At 36.1% G+C, this 24168-nt stretch overlaps 2 protein-coding genes across 4 annotated transcripts in view; one reads left to right on the top strand and one right to left on the bottom strand.

Annotated features, from left to right (window-relative positions):
- Efa6 (Exchange factor for Arf 6) overlaps positions 1 to 4246 on the bottom strand; it is a 69924-nt gene extending 65678 nt beyond the window's left edge. For 2 of the 3 annotated variants that reach the window (XR_008408043.1, XM_053786322.2), the window contains exon 1: positions 4078 to 4246. Coding sequence is in view for 2 of the 3 variants with exons in the window: in XM_053786322.2 (XP_053642297.2) it covers positions 4078 to 4221 (144 nt within the window). In the remaining variant the exon portion in view is untranslated. The remainder of the gene's footprint in view (positions 1 to 4077) is intronic. The other variant, XM_053786323.2, reaches the window with a different exon arrangement.
- A 3317-nt stretch (positions 4247 to 7563) lies between these two features.
- The window catches only part of rdgBbeta (cytoplasmic phosphatidylinositol transfer protein 1), a 29960-nt gene continuing 13355 nt past the window's right edge, over positions 7564 to 24168 (top strand). Inside the window, exons 1-6 of the mRNA XM_053786327.2 lie at positions 7564 to 7772; positions 11306 to 11454; positions 13718 to 13806; positions 15806 to 15813; positions 18194 to 18265; positions 19319 to 19417. Of these exons, the coding sequence (XP_053642302.1) occupies positions 7728 to 7772; positions 11306 to 11454; positions 13718 to 13806; positions 15806 to 15813; positions 18194 to 18265; positions 19319 to 19417 (462 nt within the window). The 5' untranslated portion in view covers positions 7564 to 7727. The remainder of the gene's footprint in view (positions 7773 to 11305; positions 11455 to 13717; positions 13807 to 15805; positions 15814 to 18193; positions 18266 to 19318; positions 19418 to 24168) is intronic.

Here is a 24168-nt window from a genome sequence, read left to right on the forward strand (position 1 = left end):
CAGCCCTTACAGCCTGGTTGATATGAGACTTGGGGAGATAGTGATCCAGTTTAATCTTAAAGACCTTTACATTTGCTCTAGCAATATTTCTGATATTTGCTGGCAGCTGGTTGAAAAGTCTTCGGTCACCAATGTTGATGGAGTGTTTCCTTATTATTCCTATGGTGCTCCTGCTTTTCACTTGATGTAATACATTACACTTCCTCCTATAAATCTCACTCCATTTAGTTATGGTAGTATGATCTTGAACCTGGCCCTCCAGTATCTTCCAGGTACTGTACATATTATCAGGTATCCCTCTCTTCTTTGTTCCAGAATATACTGTATAATCCAAGTGCTTTGAGACATTCCCAGTAATTTAAATGCTTAGGATGCTCTAAACATTGCACTGCAAGTCTATGCCAAGAGGTATTCTCAAGTTTTCCAGAAAAGCAGCAGCAGAATAAATAAACTAAATTAATTAAAACAACCATACAACCATAACGTACCCCTACCAGAACTATCTAATAACTAAGCAACTGAAATCACTAAAAATCTAATCTCTAATCTTCTAAAAATCCACAAATGTGTATTTTAGGAAGATAAAATAAAAAGATCATTAATGTAAAGAAAGACTTCAGTGATCTAGAACCAACAGATGCTAATGAAGTATCCATCTGGTTGCTTGTAGCTGATGGTGAATAGTCTCTGATCTAGTCCCTTCAATGATGGGAAGGGGGGTGTCCCTTGCTGGTGAAGAGCTCTTGATCCAAAAAACATGAGGTACCCTCCACTTTCTTGGATAAAATTTGATTACCTTCCATTACCCAGGTGCCATATAACCCCCTATGGTTTAGTATTTTCCCAAAAAGAAAATAACAATCCAAGTTAGAGTATCCTTGTATTCTGAACTTTAATGTGATAACTGTGCTCACTTTAAACATTTTAAATTCTTATGTTTAAAATTACTGATAAATAAAACAGCTATTTGATTGTGCTAAAACCCAAATAAAGTAAAAAAATTTTAATCTACTAACAACTACTGTATATTATTGGAAAATATAGGTAGCACCATTCATAGATGCATTTATAAATTACAGTATATATAACAGGAAAAGGCAACAGAAGATAATCAAATCGTGAGCAAACCATTTAGAAAAATAAACTACTGTATGGGGTAGTAACTTGCACTTATAATATTAGGGTTTAATCAGGTATACAAGTGACAAACTGAAATCTAGGTATGCTGATCTATATTTGTTAGATGCTCATTAGAAACCAGGAATTATGAAATAATCATGACTATCATTCAGGAATCAAAGATAAAGATTACGAATCATAAGGCGACAATCAAATACTGTACCACAATTGACAATCATAAATCATAAGTGACAATCACAGGCATGGACCACTGAATGAGAAATGAGCCTCAATAGATATATTGAACTTCTAGGGTTCTCAATGATTTATCAGTAAGATACACTACCATATTAAAAGTAATTGGACAATTCTATCATTAGCTCCATCATATGCTGAAACATGGCACCATGGTAGTCTACCATGTTATATTATATTTATGAGAAGCACTAAATGCAAAGGGGGTCATACACTGCCTGGTAATCAGGATGTACTCAAGTTCAATCCATGTTGTAACAAGTTAGAAGGAGCCACACAGAACGAGGGCAAACAGATGGCTCTTATAAAGCTAGGTTAATTATTTGCTTAATTACAGGATGTCCTATACAGAAAAGGAAGAAAAGGGGCATGCTATAGATAAAAGATAATGATGGCATGAATAGTGACTGGAAACTGATAGTCAAGCCTTACAGATATCAAGGATGAAGTCAGTGACTGATACTGTTATAATATCAGGGAGTCCAGCATCAGCAGACAGCTTAATAAAATAAGGTACTGTGATAGGGTGACTAATAAGTCATTTGTAACAGCCATCAATGATGATAAAAGGTGTTGAGTATTGAGGGAGTGACGAACAACTAAGAATGGCTGTGGTACGAAAGACCTAAGGCAAGTCCACCTTACTGCATCATTACTACTGTGAGGGGCAATGGCAATATTTTAAACAGATCTCTTATGGAATTCTATGAAGTGGGCTCATACCTGTATCAGTTAGACAATGTATCTTGCCACTCCATCAAGTGTATATATTAGTGGTTTACCATTAATAACACTGGTGTGAACTGGAATGCTTCAGCAGCAACAGACATAGGTAACCTCAATCTACTGCTCAAATGCTCCATGCTTTGAAGGTCTAATATACTTGAACCAGTATTTCAGAATATACAGGTAAAATCCAGGCATCATCCCAAAAAAATTTGATCAATATATTAAAATACTGTATTGTATATAGTACATACAATGAACAGGAACAGCCTTGCAGTACAAAACTGTCCAATTACTTTTAGTAAGGTAGCACACTTCAGATTAAGAAAACATTATTCAAGTCTATTGCACAGCTTTTAACAAATCTTACACACCATGAAAAAGAAGAAGTGATTTGCCCATATCAGTCTTTGAAACTTTTAACTAATGAATGCTCTGTTTAACTAACAAAGAATACTTTTTAACTACCTGTAATTGATAAAACTATCATAAAATAATCTTGTTTACAATGTATTAGCTATAATTTCACTTTAATTTTTTTTCTACTAGTATCCACAAAAATTTACTTACAGAGATCAAAGCAAATTTTTTAATGCTTCTCTTTAATATTATTGCCTAACATAATGAAGCTGATAGGACTACTAGCTATACAGAGAGGTATCAGATTTATTAAAAAAAAAAAAAACACATTTTGCAAGCACTATGGCTGTCATGTTTGCCTTTTTTAATCTGCTGATTAGCTATGGCTTATGGGACAGGAAGAAGATCTGTAAAGTTAAAGGAAGACCTATGGCTACACATCCAGCAATTAAGACAGTCAATTTTCATTAAAATTTGTTTAATCTTATTTGCATAATCAGTGGCTTTCCATTAAGCATCAAACCCATGCCACTTATCTTTTGTAATCATTCGTAACTATTGTAAGTTGATTTGGAAACAAAGATTTGTACTTGCATCCTCTTAATAAGGCCAATTCATGTCAAGCTAACCTAAGTAACTACTAATGAAACAATATTTAAGCTAACCCAAAAAAAGCTATTATGAAAATGACTTCTATACTTGAAACATATTGAATACTGTCTCTGGTGTAGAAGTTTTCTTCTCTAAATGGATACTGTTTTTAAGATTAGATGCAATAATCACAAACAAGGAACTGAATAAATTCTTATGCTCATTAGAAAAGCAGTTATTTCAACCACTGACCAGAATGATTCTGGTACAGTGGTATACAAATGCACTAATTATTCTGTAGTACAGTATAAATAGACCCTGTTAGATGTGTAGCCAAAGTCTTAAGTTATGGGTACAGGAAGTCTATACCAGTCACATAAAAATTTTCAGTTTAATTTACTATCTCTCGATACTTACTCAAGAGTATATAAAATATCCAAAGGGACTGGCTTAAAACACCCTAAATTATTCTCGTATTTCATAGGGTAGGCAAGATATTACCAACCTAGCTTGCCTACCAATCACCCAATCTTCACATCCATGACTCCCATTTGTATTATATATTTCATTCTATTAAATACCTACATAAAAAACTATAACTGGTTTACTTCAGATGAACAATGACAAGCCCGAAAAAATGCGACCATAAAATAATTATCTAGTAATAATGTAAATAAGGGAATATTCATGTGGTTATCCTGTGATATTTTATTTCCATTTTAACAAATTACTACCTACAGATAATTATTACTAAATAAAGTCTGACAAAACATATATGTAGGGATTAAATCACGAAAGCAAAATATTAGTAAATTGTATTTTGCCTTGCGAACCTATGGCAGTCACCTCACGCATCGATAAAGTAAAATTCCCACTGCCTTTTACTTGAATTCACAATTACCTATGATAAAACTTAAATACTATCCCCCAACTGCAACGAAATTTACATTATAAACCGCGAGTCGAGGGACGATTGGAATTCTAAGAAGCACATCTTCCCACAGGATTTACGCGCTTATGGGTTACCTGACGCGAATTTGCTGCCGGGGATCCTTCAATGATGTCATAAATGATTGGTGGAAGCTCCGAGCCAGCTCCTCCCAGAATAGAGAACCCAAAACCACACGTTTCACTTCGCTTCAACTTTACATATTTCATCGAGTCGGCCATCTTTCCATCTTCGTCTGCTATTACTGTTGCTTAAGACAATTTATAAAACGCCCATTTCATTTATTATTATATTCACGGGACGCGCGTCTAAAGAAATAATTAAGCCGAAATCGCTCTTGTTAGATAGTAAATTTGTTAAAATAGTAATTATTTCTTGGAAATAGTCATGCAATACGGACTCTTCTTTGACATTTCAGGACAGCCAACACTCCTGAGTATTTCACATGTAAACAAACAATAGAATTTTATCATTTGCTGGAAAAGTGTAGAATAAATAGTACTTCCAAACGGGAGTGTATATATATTATGTAATCAAATTTCGGATATGGTTATTAATTGCCATAAAAGGCTTAAAGTGTTATAATCCATAACATTTCAACATTACACTGGCATCCCTGGCACCGAAGTTCCCCCTCTGGGTTGAAGTAATTAAGTAGGTAAGAAAGTAAGTAAAAGCAAGCAAGTAAAGTAAAGCAAGTTTACTATATAAATTTCCTAAGCGTAACTGTTTATTTGCGGCTACAGGAGCAGAGATACGATGAGTGCCAAGGAGTACTTACTTACTTATGGCTAATATTGAGATTAGGTCCTGGTCAGAACTAGCGAACTATTTTATTTAGGATAGTTTGGATCGTACATGTGGCGGGATAGTGCGGCAGGATAGTGTGGATCGTACATGTGGCGGGATAGTCTGGCAGAATAGTGTGGATCGTACATGTGGCGGGATAGTCTGGCAGAATAGTGTGGATCGTACATGTGGCAGGATAGTGCGGATCGTACATGTGGCGGGATAGTGCGGCAGGATAGCGTGGATCGTACATGTGGCGGGATAGTCTGGCAGAATAGTGTGGATCGTACATGTGGCGGGATAGTGCGGCAGGATAGTGTGGATCGTACATGTGGCGGGATAGTGCGGCAGGATAGTGTGGATCGTACATGTGGCGGGATAGTCTGGCAGAATAGTGTGGTTCGTACATGTGGCAGGATAGTGAGGATCGTACATGTGGCGGGATAGTGCGGCAGGATAGTGTGGATCGTACATGTGGCGGGATAGTGTGGCAGGATAGTGCGGATCGTACATGTGGCGGGATAGTCTGGCAGAATAGTGTGGATCGTACATGTGGCAGGATAGTGCGGATCGTACATGTGGCGGGATAGTCTGGCAGAATAGTGTGGATCGTACATGTGGCGGGATAGTTTGACAGGATAGTGTGGATCATACATGTGGCGGGATAGTTTGGCAGGATAGTGTGGATTGTACTTAGGTGTACCTAAATAAACTTATAGATCATATGTGGGTAGAATTATATGGCTCTTGCTTGGGGCAGGATAGTATGTGTGGAGTGTGGCGGGATAGTGCAGATCTTGCAGGTCTAGTTCTCATTTATTTGTGGTTGTATGGGTCGAGTCACAGCTCCTGGCCCCGGCCTATGCCTATGAGTTTTGTTGCAGCTATTAAGAAAGAGTTTTAGAGGAGGGTTGATATTTGAAATGACTGATATGTGTAGTATACACAGAAGTATGAGTTTATGCATATTCACTAAATTTAATTAATTAAACTTTTGATGAAGGAGTGCGTTGCCTGGCACTAGAGAGTACTGATCGTACTTGGGGCAGGATAGTACTGATCGTACTTGGGGCAGGATAGTACTGATCGTACTTGGGGCAGGATAGTACTGATCGTACTTGGGGCAGGATAATATGGATTATACGTGGAGCAGGATTATGTGTGGGGCTTTAATTATATTTTTAACTTGTTTGGTCCTGACGTGATGCACATCCTAAAATAACTTTATTAATTTGGCTAATATTTCCCATATAAAAATTTGCACAATAAATAATGACTAGTGCCAGGGTATAGATGACATGCTTGTATTTCATAAAAATCGAAAATAAATGCGTGAATCTTCAAAATGATGGTATCTCCATACTAGCTACTCTGATCGTACGTCTGGCAGTTTAATAATAATAATAATAATAATAATAATAATAATAATAATAATAATAATATATTTATTTCTACAAGTACATGATACAACTTATACAGACCATAGCTGACATCAATGACATACTACTATATTGAAAGCCGCTTGTTATGCAGAACATTTCGGGCAAATTAAGTCAATTGTCCCCAGGATGCGACCCACACTAGTGGACTAACACTCAGGTACCCACTTTACTGATGGGGAACATAGACAACCGGTGTAAAGAAACACACCCAATGTTTTCACCCTCGCCAGGAATCGAACCCGGACCCTTGCCGGGTGAAGCGAGAACTTTTACCACCGGGCCACACCCATACCCATTGTGGATTTTTTTTACATAATTTCCTTAATGTAGAACATATGAATGAATAATACAATAAATATGTAATAAAATATGACGCTGTTAGGACCCTTCGAGAAATTTTAAGTGAAGGAGAGGGTGTGGAACAGCCAGTAGGGACGCCAGAAAAGACGCAGTTTTTAATGTATGAACACTGGTTGTATTGGGAAATTCCGTCAATAATTGGGTGTTCTCGGAGGCCTAATGGGGTGTATCGGCCTCAGTTCGTAATTTAGAAATTGCTGACACGTTCCTGCTGAAGAATTGGGACAGGAAATTTGCAGGACCTCAAGAATTGCCTGGAGTTTACCTGGAGAGAGTTCCGGGGGTCAACGCCCCCGCGGCCCGGTCTGTGACCAGGCCTCCTGGTGGATCAGGATGTGGAGGACGAAAATAGTGGATTTCATTGAATCCTTTCCAACAACACACCTTAGCTAAGTGCTTACCCATAATGTACAGTAGCTTTTGCGTTGGCCATCATAAATTTTAGCTGCCAAGGGTTAGGTTTGGGTGTGTGCCATCAGCATTGTCTTCCAGTAATTAAATGGTAAGTGGAAGTACAAAGTTCTTTTTTAATAACACTAATAATTTATGTATAATAATTATATTCTGTGTTCCCAGCAAACCTAATATACAGTCCACTAAACTTAAATGTACCAGAATAGCTGGTTTTAATTTTATAATCATTAATTTAATGTCAGATCTAGCTTTCTGTGAAAGTGGGGAAGTGGGCAATCGAGGGAGTTGCAGTTCAGTGACCTATTGTGACTTAAGTCCCACTTACCTCAACCAAATTACTTGCAGGTAATAATTCGGGCAATGCCCTGTAAACCTCCTGCAGGTGATTTGCTAATAACAATAATAATAATAATAATTTTTCACAGCCATCCTGTATTCAGTAGTCAAAAGATTATGAAGGTCCATAATGGGTCCAGGGACTGGACCACAAACTTATGGCATGAACAAGTTACAGTGGTAATGAAGCATTTACGTATTTCTGGCAGCATAACTCTGATCGTATGTGTGGCAGTCGTGTGTTGCAGTGATCGTACGTGAGGCAGCGAGGCAAGACAGTGTTTACATCTGGGTCAGAAGTTGATCAGCTGATGGTGGTGTTGTCTAATTGTTTGTCTCATGAACATCTCTAATATTCTCCTTCACCTCCTCACATCTTCCTCAAGATGCTGAAGGAATATCGGATATGCATGCCAATGACTGTGGAGGAGGTTCGTTCTTTCTTTTATTATAGTTGCATTTAGGTTGAAGAACTCCAGTGAAAATTAAGTGGCATTGGTCAACTTCATCGGCTTGTAAGATCTGTATGACCCTTATGGGTTTAGCACGTTGGAATGATTATAATAATAAACTGGGTTATAATAATGAAGGAACATTGCTGTAGGCCTGTTGGCCTACGCTAAGCTGATTAAACCCACACTTACTTAGCAAGTTTATTCAGGTATACACAAATACAATTACATGGATTATCATACATAGCATGGAAATAGTCACTGATTTTTTTTGGGGGTGTGGTTATCCCAGGTAATTTACACTATGATAATTGTACTTATGTGTACCTGTGTCTAAATTAATTTGCTTATAGTTGTCACTTAAGTGACTACCAGGGAGTTTGTGCAGTCCATCTTCAACCCTGTTGCCAAAACTGCTTCCCTGTATCATTTCTAAATATATTGTCCATCTCACATACATTAATGAGATTCCTGACCTAGATATTTTATGTTATTTATATCCCACTTATTTTTGCCCATTTCCCATTTATGCACTAATCCAGTACTGTGAACCTGTCTTCATAGGAGAGGTTTGTGATATACAGGAAGAACTTTATCTTTCTACACTTTTTCCAGTGCATTTTTGTTCATTCTGTAATATGGAGACCAGAATGGAGCAGCATAATTTAAATGAGACTGTACCAAACATATATAAAGTCACTAACTTTTTTTGGGTTATCTTGGGTAATTTACATTATTTAAGATGATTGCACTTGTGTACCTGTGCCTAAATAAACTTAATATCTTAGGACAGCTGTTATTGTGAACACTTACGCACTATTGTCTTGGCTTTAAATTTCTACTAACAGAACTCTCTTTTTTTGCACTTGCATTTGAAATCAGGATGAGTGGAATCAGTGGGCATGTTTCCTTACACGTTTTTGCCCCTATTCACTTAGTAGTAAGCAGGTACCTGAGCATTAGTTAACTGTTGTGGGCTGCATCCTGGGTGAAAAAATCAAAGGATCCCAGTGAAAATTTAAAAAACCATGCTGATTGGGTTTCTTGGGGTTATGCTAACCCTCAGGATTAATAACCAGAATAAACTCTTCAATGCTGCAGTGGTAGGGTCAGCTGAAAAGATACTACGGAGCTTCTTGCAAAAGGAGGTAGTGAGTGCTACAACTAATGGAATTTATAAAAATTATATGATAAATACTGAAGAATGAACACTATGAGCATAGCTTATGTTATTTTACTCTCCATCATTTTGCACAATATTGAAATGCCAGCAGCTGGATAAAGGCTGAGAAGATTCGTAAATTAAGGAGGGTAAACTTTGGAAAACAGTCTTCATGGGCAAATACAGCTTTCTGCTTGATCTATGAATTAGTATTTAGAAACCTGCACTCATCTTGGGAAGATGAGTTACTTGTACACTAGTACAGCGTATCTTTGGACTTTTAGGTGAAGACACTTTGCTATCATGCCAGAGTTCAATTTTGGTCTAATTTATATAAAGATAGTTTTCTTATCATATTGCTATTCATATATCTGAAGACTATTTACCTTATGTCATAGTTATTCATTGTAGCACTTAGTTTCCATTACAGTAGGTATTACTAAAATTATCTCAGCAAATGTTCAAGAAGTATGGGTTTTTATTATCAGGCATTTAAGGTGACTGTTCTCTCATTCAGATGACTCACGAAATTATAATGACATGATTGCAAACAAACCGTACCACAGGGAGGAACTGAACTTGTGGCGAGTGAGTCGTGAAGCTCCAAGCCAGCACATAAGCCACTGGGCCTGCTGGCTACAATAAGATTCATCCAGCTTGATATATTTATACACCATAGAGAGGTTAGCACAGGCCCCACTGAGACCACAAGTTTAATCCCCACCCATGGTATGGTTTCTGTCATTTATTTACAGTTTCAATAATTGGGATGGAAGGTTTATTGAGTTTACTAAAATAATTTCTCTAACCTTGGTCAGTTTACATGATTCCAGGATTTGGGAACCTGTTGGTATAGTAGAGTTGTTTGGATTTCTATAATAGTTTAGTGTGGTAATGTTTTTGCTATTTCTTTGGAGATATGGTCTAATCTGTACTTTTTTTCATAATTATGTATCTTGTCAATGGATTTTAAGGATACTGTTTATTAACTATGGACTCAATCACAAGCACACTCAACTCATTCACTGAGGTCCGGGGATCAATTCCCTGGTATGGAGGATCGATACCCAGGTACCCGTTTGACTGACTCGTCAGTCAGATGGGTACCTGGGTATTAGTCAACCGGTGTGGGTCACATCCTGGGGCAAAATTGACCTACTTTGTCTGGAATGCTTTGCATTGTTAACAAGGGGGATTTCTGTATATAGTAGTATGTCATTGATGTCAGCTAGGCCTGTATACCTTGTACATGTACTTGTATAGATATTATATAATTATTATTTTGAATTTTTTGTGGGGATGTATGAACATTTGTGTTAAACGTAGTCGTTGGTAAATTTTCTTTGCCAAGCCACTTCTCTGATTGCTATAATAAAGTGGTCACTGACAAATTCCCTCTTCCAGTCAATTCCAGTGATTGGTAATATAAAGTTATTTACTAATGTTTCAATGAGTCTGAATGGGATTTCATTTGTTTCTAGTGGTGATTTTATATTAGTAATGAAGAAAGCAGGGTAATGATCAGTTGTCCTGTTGTTGATGCCTGCTTTCTGAGAAGATATTACAGTATATTATTCCAGATGTTGTCTAGTGGGGATACAGTTATCTCTGTAATTCTCATAGGTTTGGTTATTAATGATATTTATAATTATTATTATCATTTCATTCATGAGGAAGTTCTAAACCTGTAGGGGTCATACAGCCCCTGGGGGAATGGAAGGCATTGAGACTCAACTCAAGGAGTTGGAGCACAGGTCTAATTCCTTAAATCAAGACCTTTCACCAGCATGGTATTTTTAAGTAATTGTACATTCTGTTTAGGAAACTCTGCATGTGTATCTTCTGAGTAGAAGAGGGTGATGCTAAATGTCTAGCAGTTATTGAGTGATGTTTATTGTTTATAATTAAATCTTAAAGATACTGTATTACCAAAGCTTATATAGTTTGTGGTAATCTGTAAGCTGGTAATGTTGTGACTGGGGTCATCAAGATTTTGGTAGTAAATTGTACATATATGTATTCACCATTTTATCCAACATTTTTCTAAATCTGTGGTGTAGGTCAACTTTGTGAAAATTATATAATGAGTTTGGCTTCATTTTAGTGTATTATGCTTTACACCTTTCAAGGGATGGGCTCAAAGGGCTCTTGATTCAAGGAACTCCCCAAGGGAGGAGAGGGGAAGGGAGGGAAGGGTAGTGTTGTATAGTAAATATCTGGTATAGATGATGAATAAAACATATTCAGTACTGCACTAACTTTTTTTTATTGAATCTTTAGCTTTGGTTACCTGTATCCATTGAGTACAGTAGTTGCAAAACTATTTTATAAAACTTGATGACCATTTCAGTACCACATTGGGCAGCTTTACATGATTGCTCGTCACAGCTCAGAGCAGAGTGATGGAGGAGAGGGAGTTGAAGTAATTGAAAATAATGCATACACCGACCCTCTGTGTGGTCCTGGACAATTTACTGAGAAGAGGATTCATTTATCAGGGTATGTAGTTCATATTCTGTCTAGACTAGATGGTATATAATTACCTAGCTATTTATAATTCTGTACAGTATGTATGCTTGTGGTGTCCCATCTTCTGTAATATTTTTAGCATATAATTTTTAAAAATTACCATTAGCTGTAATGCTTACTACCTCTTATTTTAATTTATTCCATTATTCCATCACTATGCTAAGAAAAATTATGTAGCATCCCTTCATTGCAATTTCGTTTTTTCTTTCCAACACCTTTCATTAACCCAGTTTCTATTATTTATTCCCCTTTTTCTGGAATAATTCCATATTTATATATGTTGCAGGACTCACTGTTTAAATTATGGTATTCATACTTTTATCTGACTTTTGTAATATTATATTCCTAATGGTATCAAACATGCTGACCTAAAAGTTAAGAACAAAACTAACAACAAAATAATTTACTAACAAAAATTCAGGATAATTTCGAACCTTCTTGACTCTCACCCTTCCATAAATCATTAATATTGCAATCCATACCTTTAACACAATCAAAATAATGTATGTCTTAGATAATCAGGCCCTATCATATAACCCAAACAAAAAAAAAAAAAATTATGATTCAATCTCAGTGCCACAAAACACATAAGTAAACCTACCTGTACTAGCCCTCAACTCATCACAAATCTTATCAATATCAAATTAAATACCAAAAACTTTAACATAACCATAATTCCAAATCTAATAAAATAATAACTTCCATGAGAACGAACAACAGAAACTAATAAAGATAACCCTAAAGTATTGTATTTTTCTATCTGGAGTCTGTCCTTATTTAATCTCTTATTAACGTTTATGAATCACACATTTTATTTTTTACCAAATCTTCCTTTGATTGTGTCATTATAGCTTCCAGATTCTTTGAGAATCCTTCAACAGTCTCATTTTCCTTACTCAGTTTTTGTGTCAGTCCTTCCCACATTACCTGATTGTTTCAGTTTGACACTTTGTCCATCCATCCACTCATTTTCTCTTTTGGTGTGAAAGTACAACCATGTTCAGACCTTGTGTTCTCTGCCATATTGTAAACAAATAGCTTCCGATTTTTTTAATTTTCTATCTCAGAATTCATGTAAAGTTTTCTTACCTCGATTATATATCTTCAAGTTAATTTTACCTTTATATAGTACCGTATATTCTGTGACACTACTCGCATGTATTGCTCTGCTTCCTTCACAACAGAAAGACAGAAATGACTGTCTTTCTCAAAGCTGTAATGGCTGATATCCTCTGTAATGTTGCCAGGCTACTCACTTTTAAACTTAAATTTTCTCTTTACTCACTTGTTTCTATCCAAGTCTCTGTTCTCATATTGATCGTGACTTCTTTTTATAACATGTTAATCAGTTCCTTTCTTCATTTCCTGTTTCTCCCTAAATATGATAAAAATACTTATAGCTTGTTCAGGGTAGTATGATTTCCTCTGCTAGATAAGATGTTTAATATTCTTGGAAAGTGATGCTGGTGGATATCTTTATCTTTATCTTCTATTATACTGTAATGAACTTTGTTTCCTTGGATCAAACCTGATTGCCTCCCATTTCGTAGGTGCTGGATGAGATGTAGAGGTTTAGCGTTTCCCCATGAATATACGATACGTGCATTACATATTTGTTTTTTCAATACGTCGGCTGTCTCCCACTGTGCTGTTGCATGTTAGTTCTACTAGCAGTAATGTACTTAAGTAATTAACTATAAATTCTAATTTAATAAAGGAGGTAATGCTAAACAAGTATAGCTATTAGAATTGTGGTTAAGTGCTTTAAAGTAACTAATCAGAAATTTCTTCAAGGTAGACACTTTTAATTCTAGTCAGTGGCTCTGGGTTTGAAGAATTAAAGCTACCCTCTTTCTCAGTTTGAACCTGATTACCTCCCATTCTTCAGGCACTGTATGACAGACTTTGCATTAAAAAGTTATAATAATAATAATAATAATCTGGGAATGAAGCAGGTTGGTAGACAGAAACCATTTGATGAGGTACATTATTACTTTTCTGTCATGTGAGTATGAAATAGAAGTATGTTAAATGTTTTGCACTCTGGCAGGATTGCATTTTTCTTTTTTTCTCATAAGCATGTGAGTCAACAGGCAAGTCATATAAGCCTTCCCTACTAAATGGTGCTTATTGTGATCCAACCTGGTCACATTCATATATCTTAACAAAGGGTGGAGATAATAACTTTGGCTCTCTTACTCAACTTCATTCACTAATACTCTATGTTTTGCAGGAAACTACCACCTTGGATTCGGTCTTATATTCCTCGCTTCATATATCTTACAGAGAAAGCATGGAATTACTATCCATATACAGAAACAGGTACAGATGGGCTTTTTTTTTATTTTAAGTAGGCAGTTATAACAACCCTAAATTAGAATGAACATTTAAGAATTAAATATAATTTCAAGATGTTAATAAATTGTATGTAACTTGAATTTTGTTTAAATGCTAAAGAAGTAAAATAAAGTGGGAAGTTTCCTGAGGAAATGTGACAATATAGATAAAATAATTCAACTATGATGAATAGGTAATTCTAAATGAGATTAAGGTAATTATTTTTGTAATCCAAAGAAAATTATTACAGAGGAGAACACTTCATGATATTCATTGACAGTTTTTTATTATATGTTCAGAGTTATTAGTGAAATTATTACATTTTAAGCAATTCTTCCATATCAGTAAGTGGGTACATGTACTTGTATTCTCTAGAGCAAGGGTTTTCAGACTTCTGAAATCCAAGGAATATCCTTTTGTTAAAAAGTAATTTGCTTGAACCTTATCCAAGAAAAGCACGATTCACTTTCTCTTTAACATGGATGTTGACACTACATACAGGACACCCAAATAAAACCTTTTATGCAATTATTCACTATGATTTTATATTACAGTCATCATTAAACACCAAATTTTTTAAGAAAACTGAGAAATCTGTATACTTTATTTTTAATACTTATAGCCTAGCTTAAAAAAATAAAAAGACATCATTATTGTTGTTTAATTTTGGGGTATGAAAAGCAAAACACATTTAAACAAATTAATAAACATTATTGCTATCATAACTTTTGTGAGGAGGAGGCTGGAGGCAGTAATATCATGTTTGGGAGCCCTGAGTGTTGTGAATATTATAGAATTAGTAGCACTGAAATTAAAAGTCTGTAGTCTGTATAATTCCAAGAGTGGAGAAGGGGTTGTTGCACTGGTTTGGCAATTTAGAAAGGATGGCACAGAATAGAATGACAGAGAGGATGTATAACTATGGGGAGGAGGAGTAGCAGTCTTTCCACAAAGGGTTAGAGGGAGGGGGTGAAGAAGATTTTAAGTGATAGAGGATTGAGTGTCCAGCATGCTTGTATAGGTATATTTGATTGGAGTAAGTGTAAATTAGTAATTTTTAGGGTTTGATGTACTGTTGGAGTGTGAGCAAAGTACAATATAATTATGAGGGGATTCAGGGAAACTGGTTAGTTAGCTTTGAGTCTGGAGATGAGAAGTACAAGTTCCTGAACTATGCACAAGGATTCTGAATGAGGGTTGTTCAAACTGTTCATGTTCACACACATCTGGCAAAACATGTATTGAATAAATGATGGTGAATGTGTTTCCATGTTGGGGTTCACTCTGTCTAGGCGAGATGGTTGATGTGGTAAAAAAAAAATGTAAGCTAAGAGAACTACAATAAACCAGACCATGTAGTGTTTGATTATTAGCTTTGTGCTGAAAAGACACACTCCTGTTTTTTTACTCTGACTGCATGGTGAAAGCACATATTAAATATTGATAGAGTTGACAGTTCTTTCTAGACGTTTCTGAATATTTGAGATTTTATTATTCACATTGTTAGGTAAGACACATATGCAACCTCAAAACTTTAAGGGTGATGGACTGATTACATCGTCTTCAAGTATCTTCTGCTTCTATCAACTTTTCTGTACTCGACTGAAGAAGCCTACTGTGTAGGCGAAACGTTTCGAAATAAAGATACCTAACTGTTGCATATGTGTCTTACCTAACAATCTGTCGGTATTTTATACCATTTTAATGTTCATTATTCACATTAAAATATTATAAATGTATTTCAAAGATCCTCAACCCAGACTTTTCTCTATATTTCCAGTCATTTTTATTGAAAAGTTAAAACAAATAGTGGAACAAAGATGGTAAATTCATCTTTCCTCACTCTCACCAGCTTGTGCAAAAGGGCTGTTTGAAAACCCTTGCTCTGGAGTGTACTTCATTTATAAAGAGAATTTTTTTTTTACAGCATATGCATATAATTTTTTTTATTTATTTTTGCATGTGGCGTGTTGCGGCCCAACAGAATATACAGTGAGTACATTATCTACTATTTCTGATTGGCCTGCTGGTGGGGTAGTATTCAAAACAACTTTTAGAAGATTACAGTTAGCTCTTTCCTAGAAAATTACTGTACTGAACATGATTTTTTTCATTGTGAGATATTGTTCTTTACATGACTCACGAAATCGTAATGACACGATTGCAAACAAACCATACCCCGGCCGGGATTGAACCCGCGGTCACAGAGCCTCAAAACTCCAGACCGTCGCGTTTCCCCAGCCGGGGTATGGTTTGTTCTTTACATGTATAGTTATTTGTGTATTACAGTTTGGGTTTGCTTCAAGACACTGTGGTACGAAAAGAAGCGCAGTTCCGGTACTCTATTATATTGACTAAAGGATTGAGGGCAAGGCTTTAAGGCCTGCCAATAAGAGTGCACCACAGGACTATAAAGATTGTGTAACATGGGAAGAATTAACCCAGAAAAAATTCTCATGAGAATTTGCTTAAAGATGTAAAATAGCCAAGTTGTTTAAAACTCTTGTTAAGAGTGAGCAAGAGAGTCATGCCTGCTTAAAATTTATGAAAGCAATATCATCATTTAGAATTTTTCAAATATTTTCCTTGTTGAGCACACTTAAGGTGTGAACAAGTTTAGAGGTGCCTTATGTAAGACATTGTATTTATGAGTTCCTTATGTTATAAAGAAAACATGCACCAGCAATATGTTACAAAATTTTTGTGTTTCAAAAACTTTACACAGGCCTCTTTTTTAACAGAACTGTACAGTAAGGAATCACTTGGCTTTGGTATCTTGTTTATCTTTTGAAATAAGTAAGTTTCTTTGGTGCAAGGCATAGTCCTATGATGACCTCATTGGAGCTTTTGGTCATTTGACCAATTAATTTCACTGACTTTCTAGTCCACCCTGTAAGGAAAAAAAAAAAAATCTTCAGAGATAATATTTGCTTTGTTTCTGTGCATCACTTAAAAAGGAAAGAACATTTCTTCATGAGTTAAGATAAGAGATAAGATTTCGTTCGGATTTTTAACCCCGGAGGGTTAGCCACCCAGGATAACCCAAGAAAGTCAGTGCGTCATCTAGGACTGTCTAACTTATTTCCATTGGGGTCCTTAATCTTGTCCCCCAGGATGCGACCCACACCAGTCGACTAACACCCAGGTACCTATTTGCTGCTAGGTGAACAGGACAATAGGTGTAAGGAAACGTGTCGGAATTTCCACCCGCCGGGAATTGAACCCGGGCCCTCCGTGTGTGAAGCGGGAGCTTTAGCCACCAGACCACCGGGCCGCACAGTACAATAAAGTTGCAAGTAAGGCAGTAGTTGCACTCCCTTAACCCTTAACCCTTAAACGGTCCAAACAAATCAACGTTCAAATTCGTAGTGCTACAAAAGTAGATCTACTTTTTTTAACATATTTTCAAATGTAACAAAAAATGTAAATAAAAGTTTTTTTTACACGTTTTTAAATGTAAAACAAAAAAGATCTACATTTTTTTACATACTTTCAGATGTTGAAAAAACGTATATATACGTTTGGACCATTTAAGGGTTAAACTGTCCTTATGAAAAGATGTTGATCATAAAAACGTAGATCTCCAAACATCTACATTTTTTCAACATTTGAAAGTATGTAAAAAAAAGTAGATCTTTTTTTTTTACATTTGAAAGCGTGTAAAAAAAACTTTGACCTGCATTTTTTTTTTTTTTTTTTTTTGAAAATATGTAAAAAAAATGTAGATCTACTTTTGGAGCACTACACATGTGAACGTAGATCTGTTTGGACAGTTTAAGGGTTAAATGGTATGTTACACAGAATCATGTTAAGTGGACTGAAGAACATGTAGAAAAAATGATTACACTCCTGACACTTAAAAAACCAGCTAAATCAGTTTTTTAGGTCTTATAATTCTTAAAAATTATTAATGTTTTTACAGCTTACATTATAATTGTATGTGGTGAAGTGTACATAATTAGAATACAGTACATATAACTGAAAAAGGTTATGTAAAAAAAAAATTGTCATAAATTGTGGTTGCTGGTGCATATTAATAGAGATTGTTTATATCGAGAATGAGATTAGGTCATCCTATAAAAACAATGGGTAACTACCGCATGGAAGGGAAAGGTTCTGCGGGATGACATATTTTCCAAACAAATTACAGCATGCTGTAATATGAAATTTGGCATAAAATTTTGGTAGTGTTATATTGAAAACATTGTTTGGATGCAGATCTTCAGATTCCCTTTCTTGTACAATATCCTCTTTCTTTCAAAATGTTGCAATATAGGAATTTTGTTGTATTGAATATTGACTTGATGAATACAGTCCAGTATTAATACTAGCATATTAATTTATTGTTAATATGTAGTCATTCCTTTTGCAGTGCTCCATTATTCCACGGTTTAATATCAAAATACGCACACGATATGAAAATAATAATGGATCCTCAGAAAATGTAAGTAATTTTATGGTTCCTTTTTTGTGCTGTAACTCTGATCATTATCTTTATATTAAAATTAACAAATAATTATGGTCTGTTTCTGTATATTTCTAGACATTATGTAACGTCTTCTTCCTTACAGTGCAAACGTCAAGTATTCTGCACATTCTTGCAGTGATGATCAGTTGTGAAATAATTTTTTACAGGATAAATGTGGAATTATTCTATTGATCCAGTGTGCAACTGTACATATCAAATGCAAAATATATTGTGAAAGAGAAGGAAAAAAAAAAAGAGAGCTTCTTCGAAGTTCCTGTGGATGGATGTGTACCTTTGTAATACAGATTCAAACAACTTACACATAACAATGTTAAATAGGGAAATGTACACTGATAACTTTTATACTGTGCCATTTTCAGTCTTGTGAAAAAAGAAAAGTTCTAGCAAGAAATATTTAGCTCTGTACTTTAAATTTCCTAGTAAGGTAGATTAATACTCAACAAATAGTCATCCATATCTTGTATAATTCCTTTTACCAGTGATAACTGAAGTATAAGAGGGTGGAACATGGGTGTAATTATTTTTGACTTTTTATCTGAGGAAAAAGCCATGAACTATTCATTATCTCAAAGAAGGACATTCTCAAGTCAAAAGTAATCATTAACCTCATCCTTCTCTCTTAGTTTTCTAATCCCCATTCTTCACTTCTTTCTCCTCCTTCCTAGAATTTTTTTTGCTTTTCTTTTGCTGCTTCTCTGCCTAAACAGTTCTTGGTGGTCACATAAGTGTAAATGTAGTGTAAGAACATGTACAACTGTGCCTGTGTTTAAAGTGATTGGAGTGTCGTGATCTTCTCCATTCTTATCTTCCTTCCTCCCACACCTTTTGCCATTTTTGCTTGGACACTAGTCAGCCATAGCCTTCCACAAGGGTGTGTTTTTCAGATTTTTTTTTTTAAGCTTTTTACTTATTATTATTATTACTGGTATTCATTATTATTAATCTTACTTATATTTTTCTTCTTATTCTTTGTGAGTTTAATATTAAATTTTTGAGTCACTGTTTCAGTGCCTCAATATAAAAGAAGAGGAGTTGAAGCAGCGGATAGTTGACCATGTGGACATACTTACTGATCCAGTTGATGAGAGGCACTACAAAAAAGAAGAGGTTTGTTTGTTTATTTTACCATATTTTTTTTTCTGACAAGTCGGTTGTCTCCCACCGAGGCAGGGTGACCCAAAAAGAAAGAAAATCCCCAAAAAAGAAAGTACTTTTTAGCAGGCTATTCGGGAAAAGGGGTTACTAGCCCATTTTTCCTGGCATTTTAGTTGACTTTTACAACACACATTCTCATTCCACTTCCCCTTGGATATGAAAGGAAAAGCAATAAGAACAAGAACTATTAAGATAAAATCAAAGAAAACTCAGATGAGTGTGTATACATAAACGTGTGTACATGTATGTGTAGTGTGACCTAAGTGTAAGCAGAAGTAGGAAGACATACCTGAAATCTTGCATGTTTATGAGACAGAAAAAAAGACACCAGCAATCCTACCATCATGTAAGACAATTACAGGCTTTTGTTTTACACTCACTTGGCAGGATGGTAGTACCTCCCTGGGTGGTTGCTGTCTACCAACCTACTACTACTAAATGTATAGCAAAAAAAGTTGTGTATACACTGTCTCTTATTTGGAATTTTACACTTTAAATTTTACATGAATGATACTTCCTGCAATAGAAAATTTATTAGTCATCACATCGGATGAGAAAGTAGTTTCGACATTGCTTATGTGAATGAGCCAAACAGTCCAGCAGCTCCACAGAGATCTGCAGGCAGGTACCTGCTGCCTCTTACACAAAATAATCTATCAGCCTTACAGTATCAAAGAACTGGAAATAAGATACCTAGCAGAGTTCCTGACTAATTTGGCCAAAAAATTCACACTAGTGGACTGGTAGTCTTGTTGAAGAGACATTCAAATTCAGTTTTTTTTTTATTTGCAAAGTTTACAATGTGTGATTGACATGTTATAAGGAGTCTGTCTGTTTATACTTTTTGTTAAATACAGTAATTTAAATAATAATCGGTTTATGTTTAGCTATGAAATCAACACATGGGTAGCACATGTCTTAATGAGGAAGGATATTCATAATTTTCCTAGGTAGCAGGTTGGTAAACAGCAACCACCCAGGGAGGTACTACCGTCCTGCCAAGTGAGTGTACAACAAAAGCCTGTAATTGTTTTGCATGATGTTAGGATTGCTGGTGTCTTTTGTCTGTCTCATAAACATGCAAGATTTCAGGTACGTCTTGCTACTTCTACTTGCACTTAGGTCACACTACATATACATGTACAAGCAGGTATACAGGGAGGTATACCATCTTTTAGGGGTGAAGAAGAGCAGAATGTAAGTGTGGTGGAGGTACGTGAGGCATTACGTAGAATGAAAGGGGGTAAAGCAGCTGGAACTGATGGGATCATGACAGAAATGTTAAAAGCAGGGGGGGATATAGTGTTGGAGTGGTTGGTATTTTTGTTTAATAAATGTATGAAAGAGGGGAAGGTACCTAGGGATTGGCGGAGAGCATGTATAATCCCTTTATATAAAGGGAAAGGGGACAAAAGAGATTGTAAAAATTATAGAGGAATAAGTTTACTGAGTATACCAGGAAAAGTATACGGTAGGGTTATAATTGAAAGAATTAGAGGTAAGACAGAATGTAGGATTGCGGATGAGCAGGGAGGCTTCAGAGTGGGTAGGGGATGTGTAGATCAAGTGTTTACATTGAAGCATATATGTGAACAGTATTCAGATAAAGGTAGGGAAGTTTTTATTGCATTTATGGATTTAGAAAAGGCATGTGATAGAGTGGATAGAGGAGCAATGTGGCAGATGTTGCAAGTATATGGAATAGGTGGTAAGTTACTAAATGCTGTTAAGAGTTTTTATGAGGATAGTGAGGCTCAGGTTAGGGTGTGTAGAAGAGAGGGAGAATACTTCCCGGTAAAAGTAGGTCTTAGACAGGGATGTGTAATGTCACCATGGTTGTTTAATATATTTATAGATGAGGTTGTAAAAGAAGTAAATGCTAGGGTGTTCGGGAGAAGGGTGGGATTAAATTATGGGGAATCAAATTCAAAATGGGAATTGACACAGTTACTTTTTGCTGATGATACTGTGCTTATAGGAGATTCTAAAGAAAAATTGCAAAGGTTAGTGGATGAGTTTGGGAATGTGTGTAAAGGTAGAAAGTTGAAAGTGAACATAGAAAAGAGTAAGGTGATGAGGGTATCAAATGATTTAGATAAAGAAAAATTGGATATCAAATTGGGGAGGAATATGGAAGAAGTGAATGTTTTCAGATACTTGGGAGCTGACGTGTTGGCGGATGGATTTATGAAGGATGAGGTTAATCATAGAATTGATGAGGGAAAAAAGGTGAGTGGTGCGTTGAGGTGTACATGGAGTCAAAAAATGCTATCTATGGAGGCAAAGAAGGGAATGTATGAAAGTATAGTGGTACCAACACTCTTATATGGATGTGAAGCTTGGGTGGTAAATGCAGCAGCGAGGAGATGGTTGGAGGCAGTGGAGATGTCCTGTCTAAGGGCAATGTGTGGTGTAAATATTATGCAGAAAATTCGGAGTGTGGAAATTAGGAGAAGGTGTGGAGTTAATAAAAGCATTGGTCAGAGGGCAGAAGAGGGGTTGTTGATGTGGTTTGGTCATTTAGAGAGAATGGATCAAAGTAGAATGACATGGAAAGCATATAAATCTATAGGGGAAGGAAGGAGGGGTAGGGGTCGTCCTCGAAAGGGTTGGAGAGAGGGGGTAAAGGAGGTTTTGTGGGCGAGGGGCTTGGACTTCCAGCAAGCGTGCGTGAGCGTGTTAGATAGGAGTGAATGGAGACGAATGATACTTGGGACCTGACGATCTGTTGGAGTGTGAGCAGGGTAATATTTAGTGAAGGGATTCAACAAGCCGGTTATTTTCAGATAGTCGGACTTGAGTCCTGGAAATGGGAAGTACAATGCCTGCACTTTAAAGGAGGGGTTTGGGATATTGGCAGTTTGGAGGGATATGTTGTGTATCTTTATATGTGTATGCTTCTAGACTGTTGTATTCTGAGCACCTCTGCAAAAACAGTGATAATGTGCGAGTGTGGTGAAAGTGTTGAATGATGATGAAAGTATTTTCTTTTTGGGGATTTTCTTTCTTTTTTTTTGGGTCACCCTGCCTCGGTGGGAGACGGCCGACTTGTTGAAAAAAAAAAAAAAAAATGTGTGTATATATGTATATGTATATATGTATACATATGTATATATATATGTATATGCATATATATATATATGTATATATATATGTATATGTATATATATATATATATATATATATACACACACACACACACACACACACACACACACACACACACACACACACCCCTCTGGGTTTTCTTCTATTTTCTTTCTAGTTCTTGTTCTTGTTTATTTCCTCTTACCTCCATGGGGAAGTGGAACAGAATTCTTCCTCTGTAAGCCACGCATGTTGTAAGAGGTGACTAAAATGCTGGGAGCAAGGGGCTAGTAACCCCTTCTCCTGTATATATTACTAAATGTAAAAGGAGAAACTTTTGTTTTTTCTTTTGGGCCACCCCGCCTCGGTGGGATACGGCCGGTGTGTTGAAAGAAAGAAGATATGTATATACACACACACCTCTGGGTTTTCTTCTATTTTCTTTCTAGTTCTTGCTCTTGTTTATTTCCTCTTACCTCCATGGGGAAGTGGAACAGAATTCTTCCTCCGTAACCCACGGATGTTGTATGAGGCGACTAAAATGCTGGGAGCAAGGGGCTAGTAACCCCTTCTCCTGTATATATTACTAAATGTAAAAGGAGAAACTTTCGTTTTTCCTTTTGGGCCACCCTGCCTCGGTGGGATACGGCTGGTGTGTTGAAAGAAAGGAAGATTCACAATTTTCCACCGAGGAAGAGTGACCCAAGAATGAAACACTTTCACGATCATTCACCCATAATCACTGTCTTTGCAGAGGTACTCAGATATGAAAGTTCAGATGTCACTCCAAACAGCAAATATCCCAAACCCCTTCTTTACAATGCAGGCATTGTACTTCCCACCTCCAGGACTCAGGTCCAGCTAACTGGTTTCCCTATATCTTTTCACAAAATATTATCCTGCTCACACTCCAACAGCTCATCAGGTCCCAGAAACCATTCATCTTCATTCACTCCTATCCAACATGCTCACACATGCCTGCTGTATGTCATCATATGGTTAATAATATGATAACCTACAAAAAATAATGAAATACTTGCATCTTAAGAAAAATCTTGCTCCGTCATTGTTCGTTGTTTATCATTCAGTTTTATTGAAATGACTTATGTTTATGCTGAAATGATAATCAAATAAAATACAGTTGAGAAAATAGAAATTATTTTAACCCTTTCAGGGTCCGTGCCGTAGATCTACGGCTTTACGTTCAGGGTCCAAACCGTAGATCTACGCCATGAGCTCAGCTTACTCTGATAAGCTGTGAGTGGTAAATTTGGGCCTAGATATGAAAGAATACATCTATGTGGTATGTGTGCACCACATAAAACAAATCCTGCAGCACACAGTGTATAATGAGAAAAAAAACTGAGACCGTGATTTTCAATTAAAACAGCGACTTTGCAGTGTTTTTTCGTATGTGTTTTATAGTTGTATTTGTGATTTCTTGGTCTCTTTTGATAGAATGGAAGATATATTACAGAAATAGAGATTATTTTGATTGGTTTTAGCACTGGAAATGGCTTGAAACTGAGCTCAAAGTAGCGGAAATGTTAAATTTTTGTCGATGTTCAAAAGTAAACAAACGACCTCACTCGTCTAATACATTCCAGCTGGTGGGT

Source organism: Cherax quadricarinatus, chromosome 42 (assembly GCF_038502225.1).
Source record: "Cherax quadricarinatus isolate ZL_2023a chromosome 42, ASM3850222v1, whole genome shotgun sequence".
NCBI classification, from domain to species: domain Eukaryota; kingdom Metazoa; phylum Arthropoda; class Malacostraca; order Decapoda; family Parastacidae; genus Cherax; species Cherax quadricarinatus.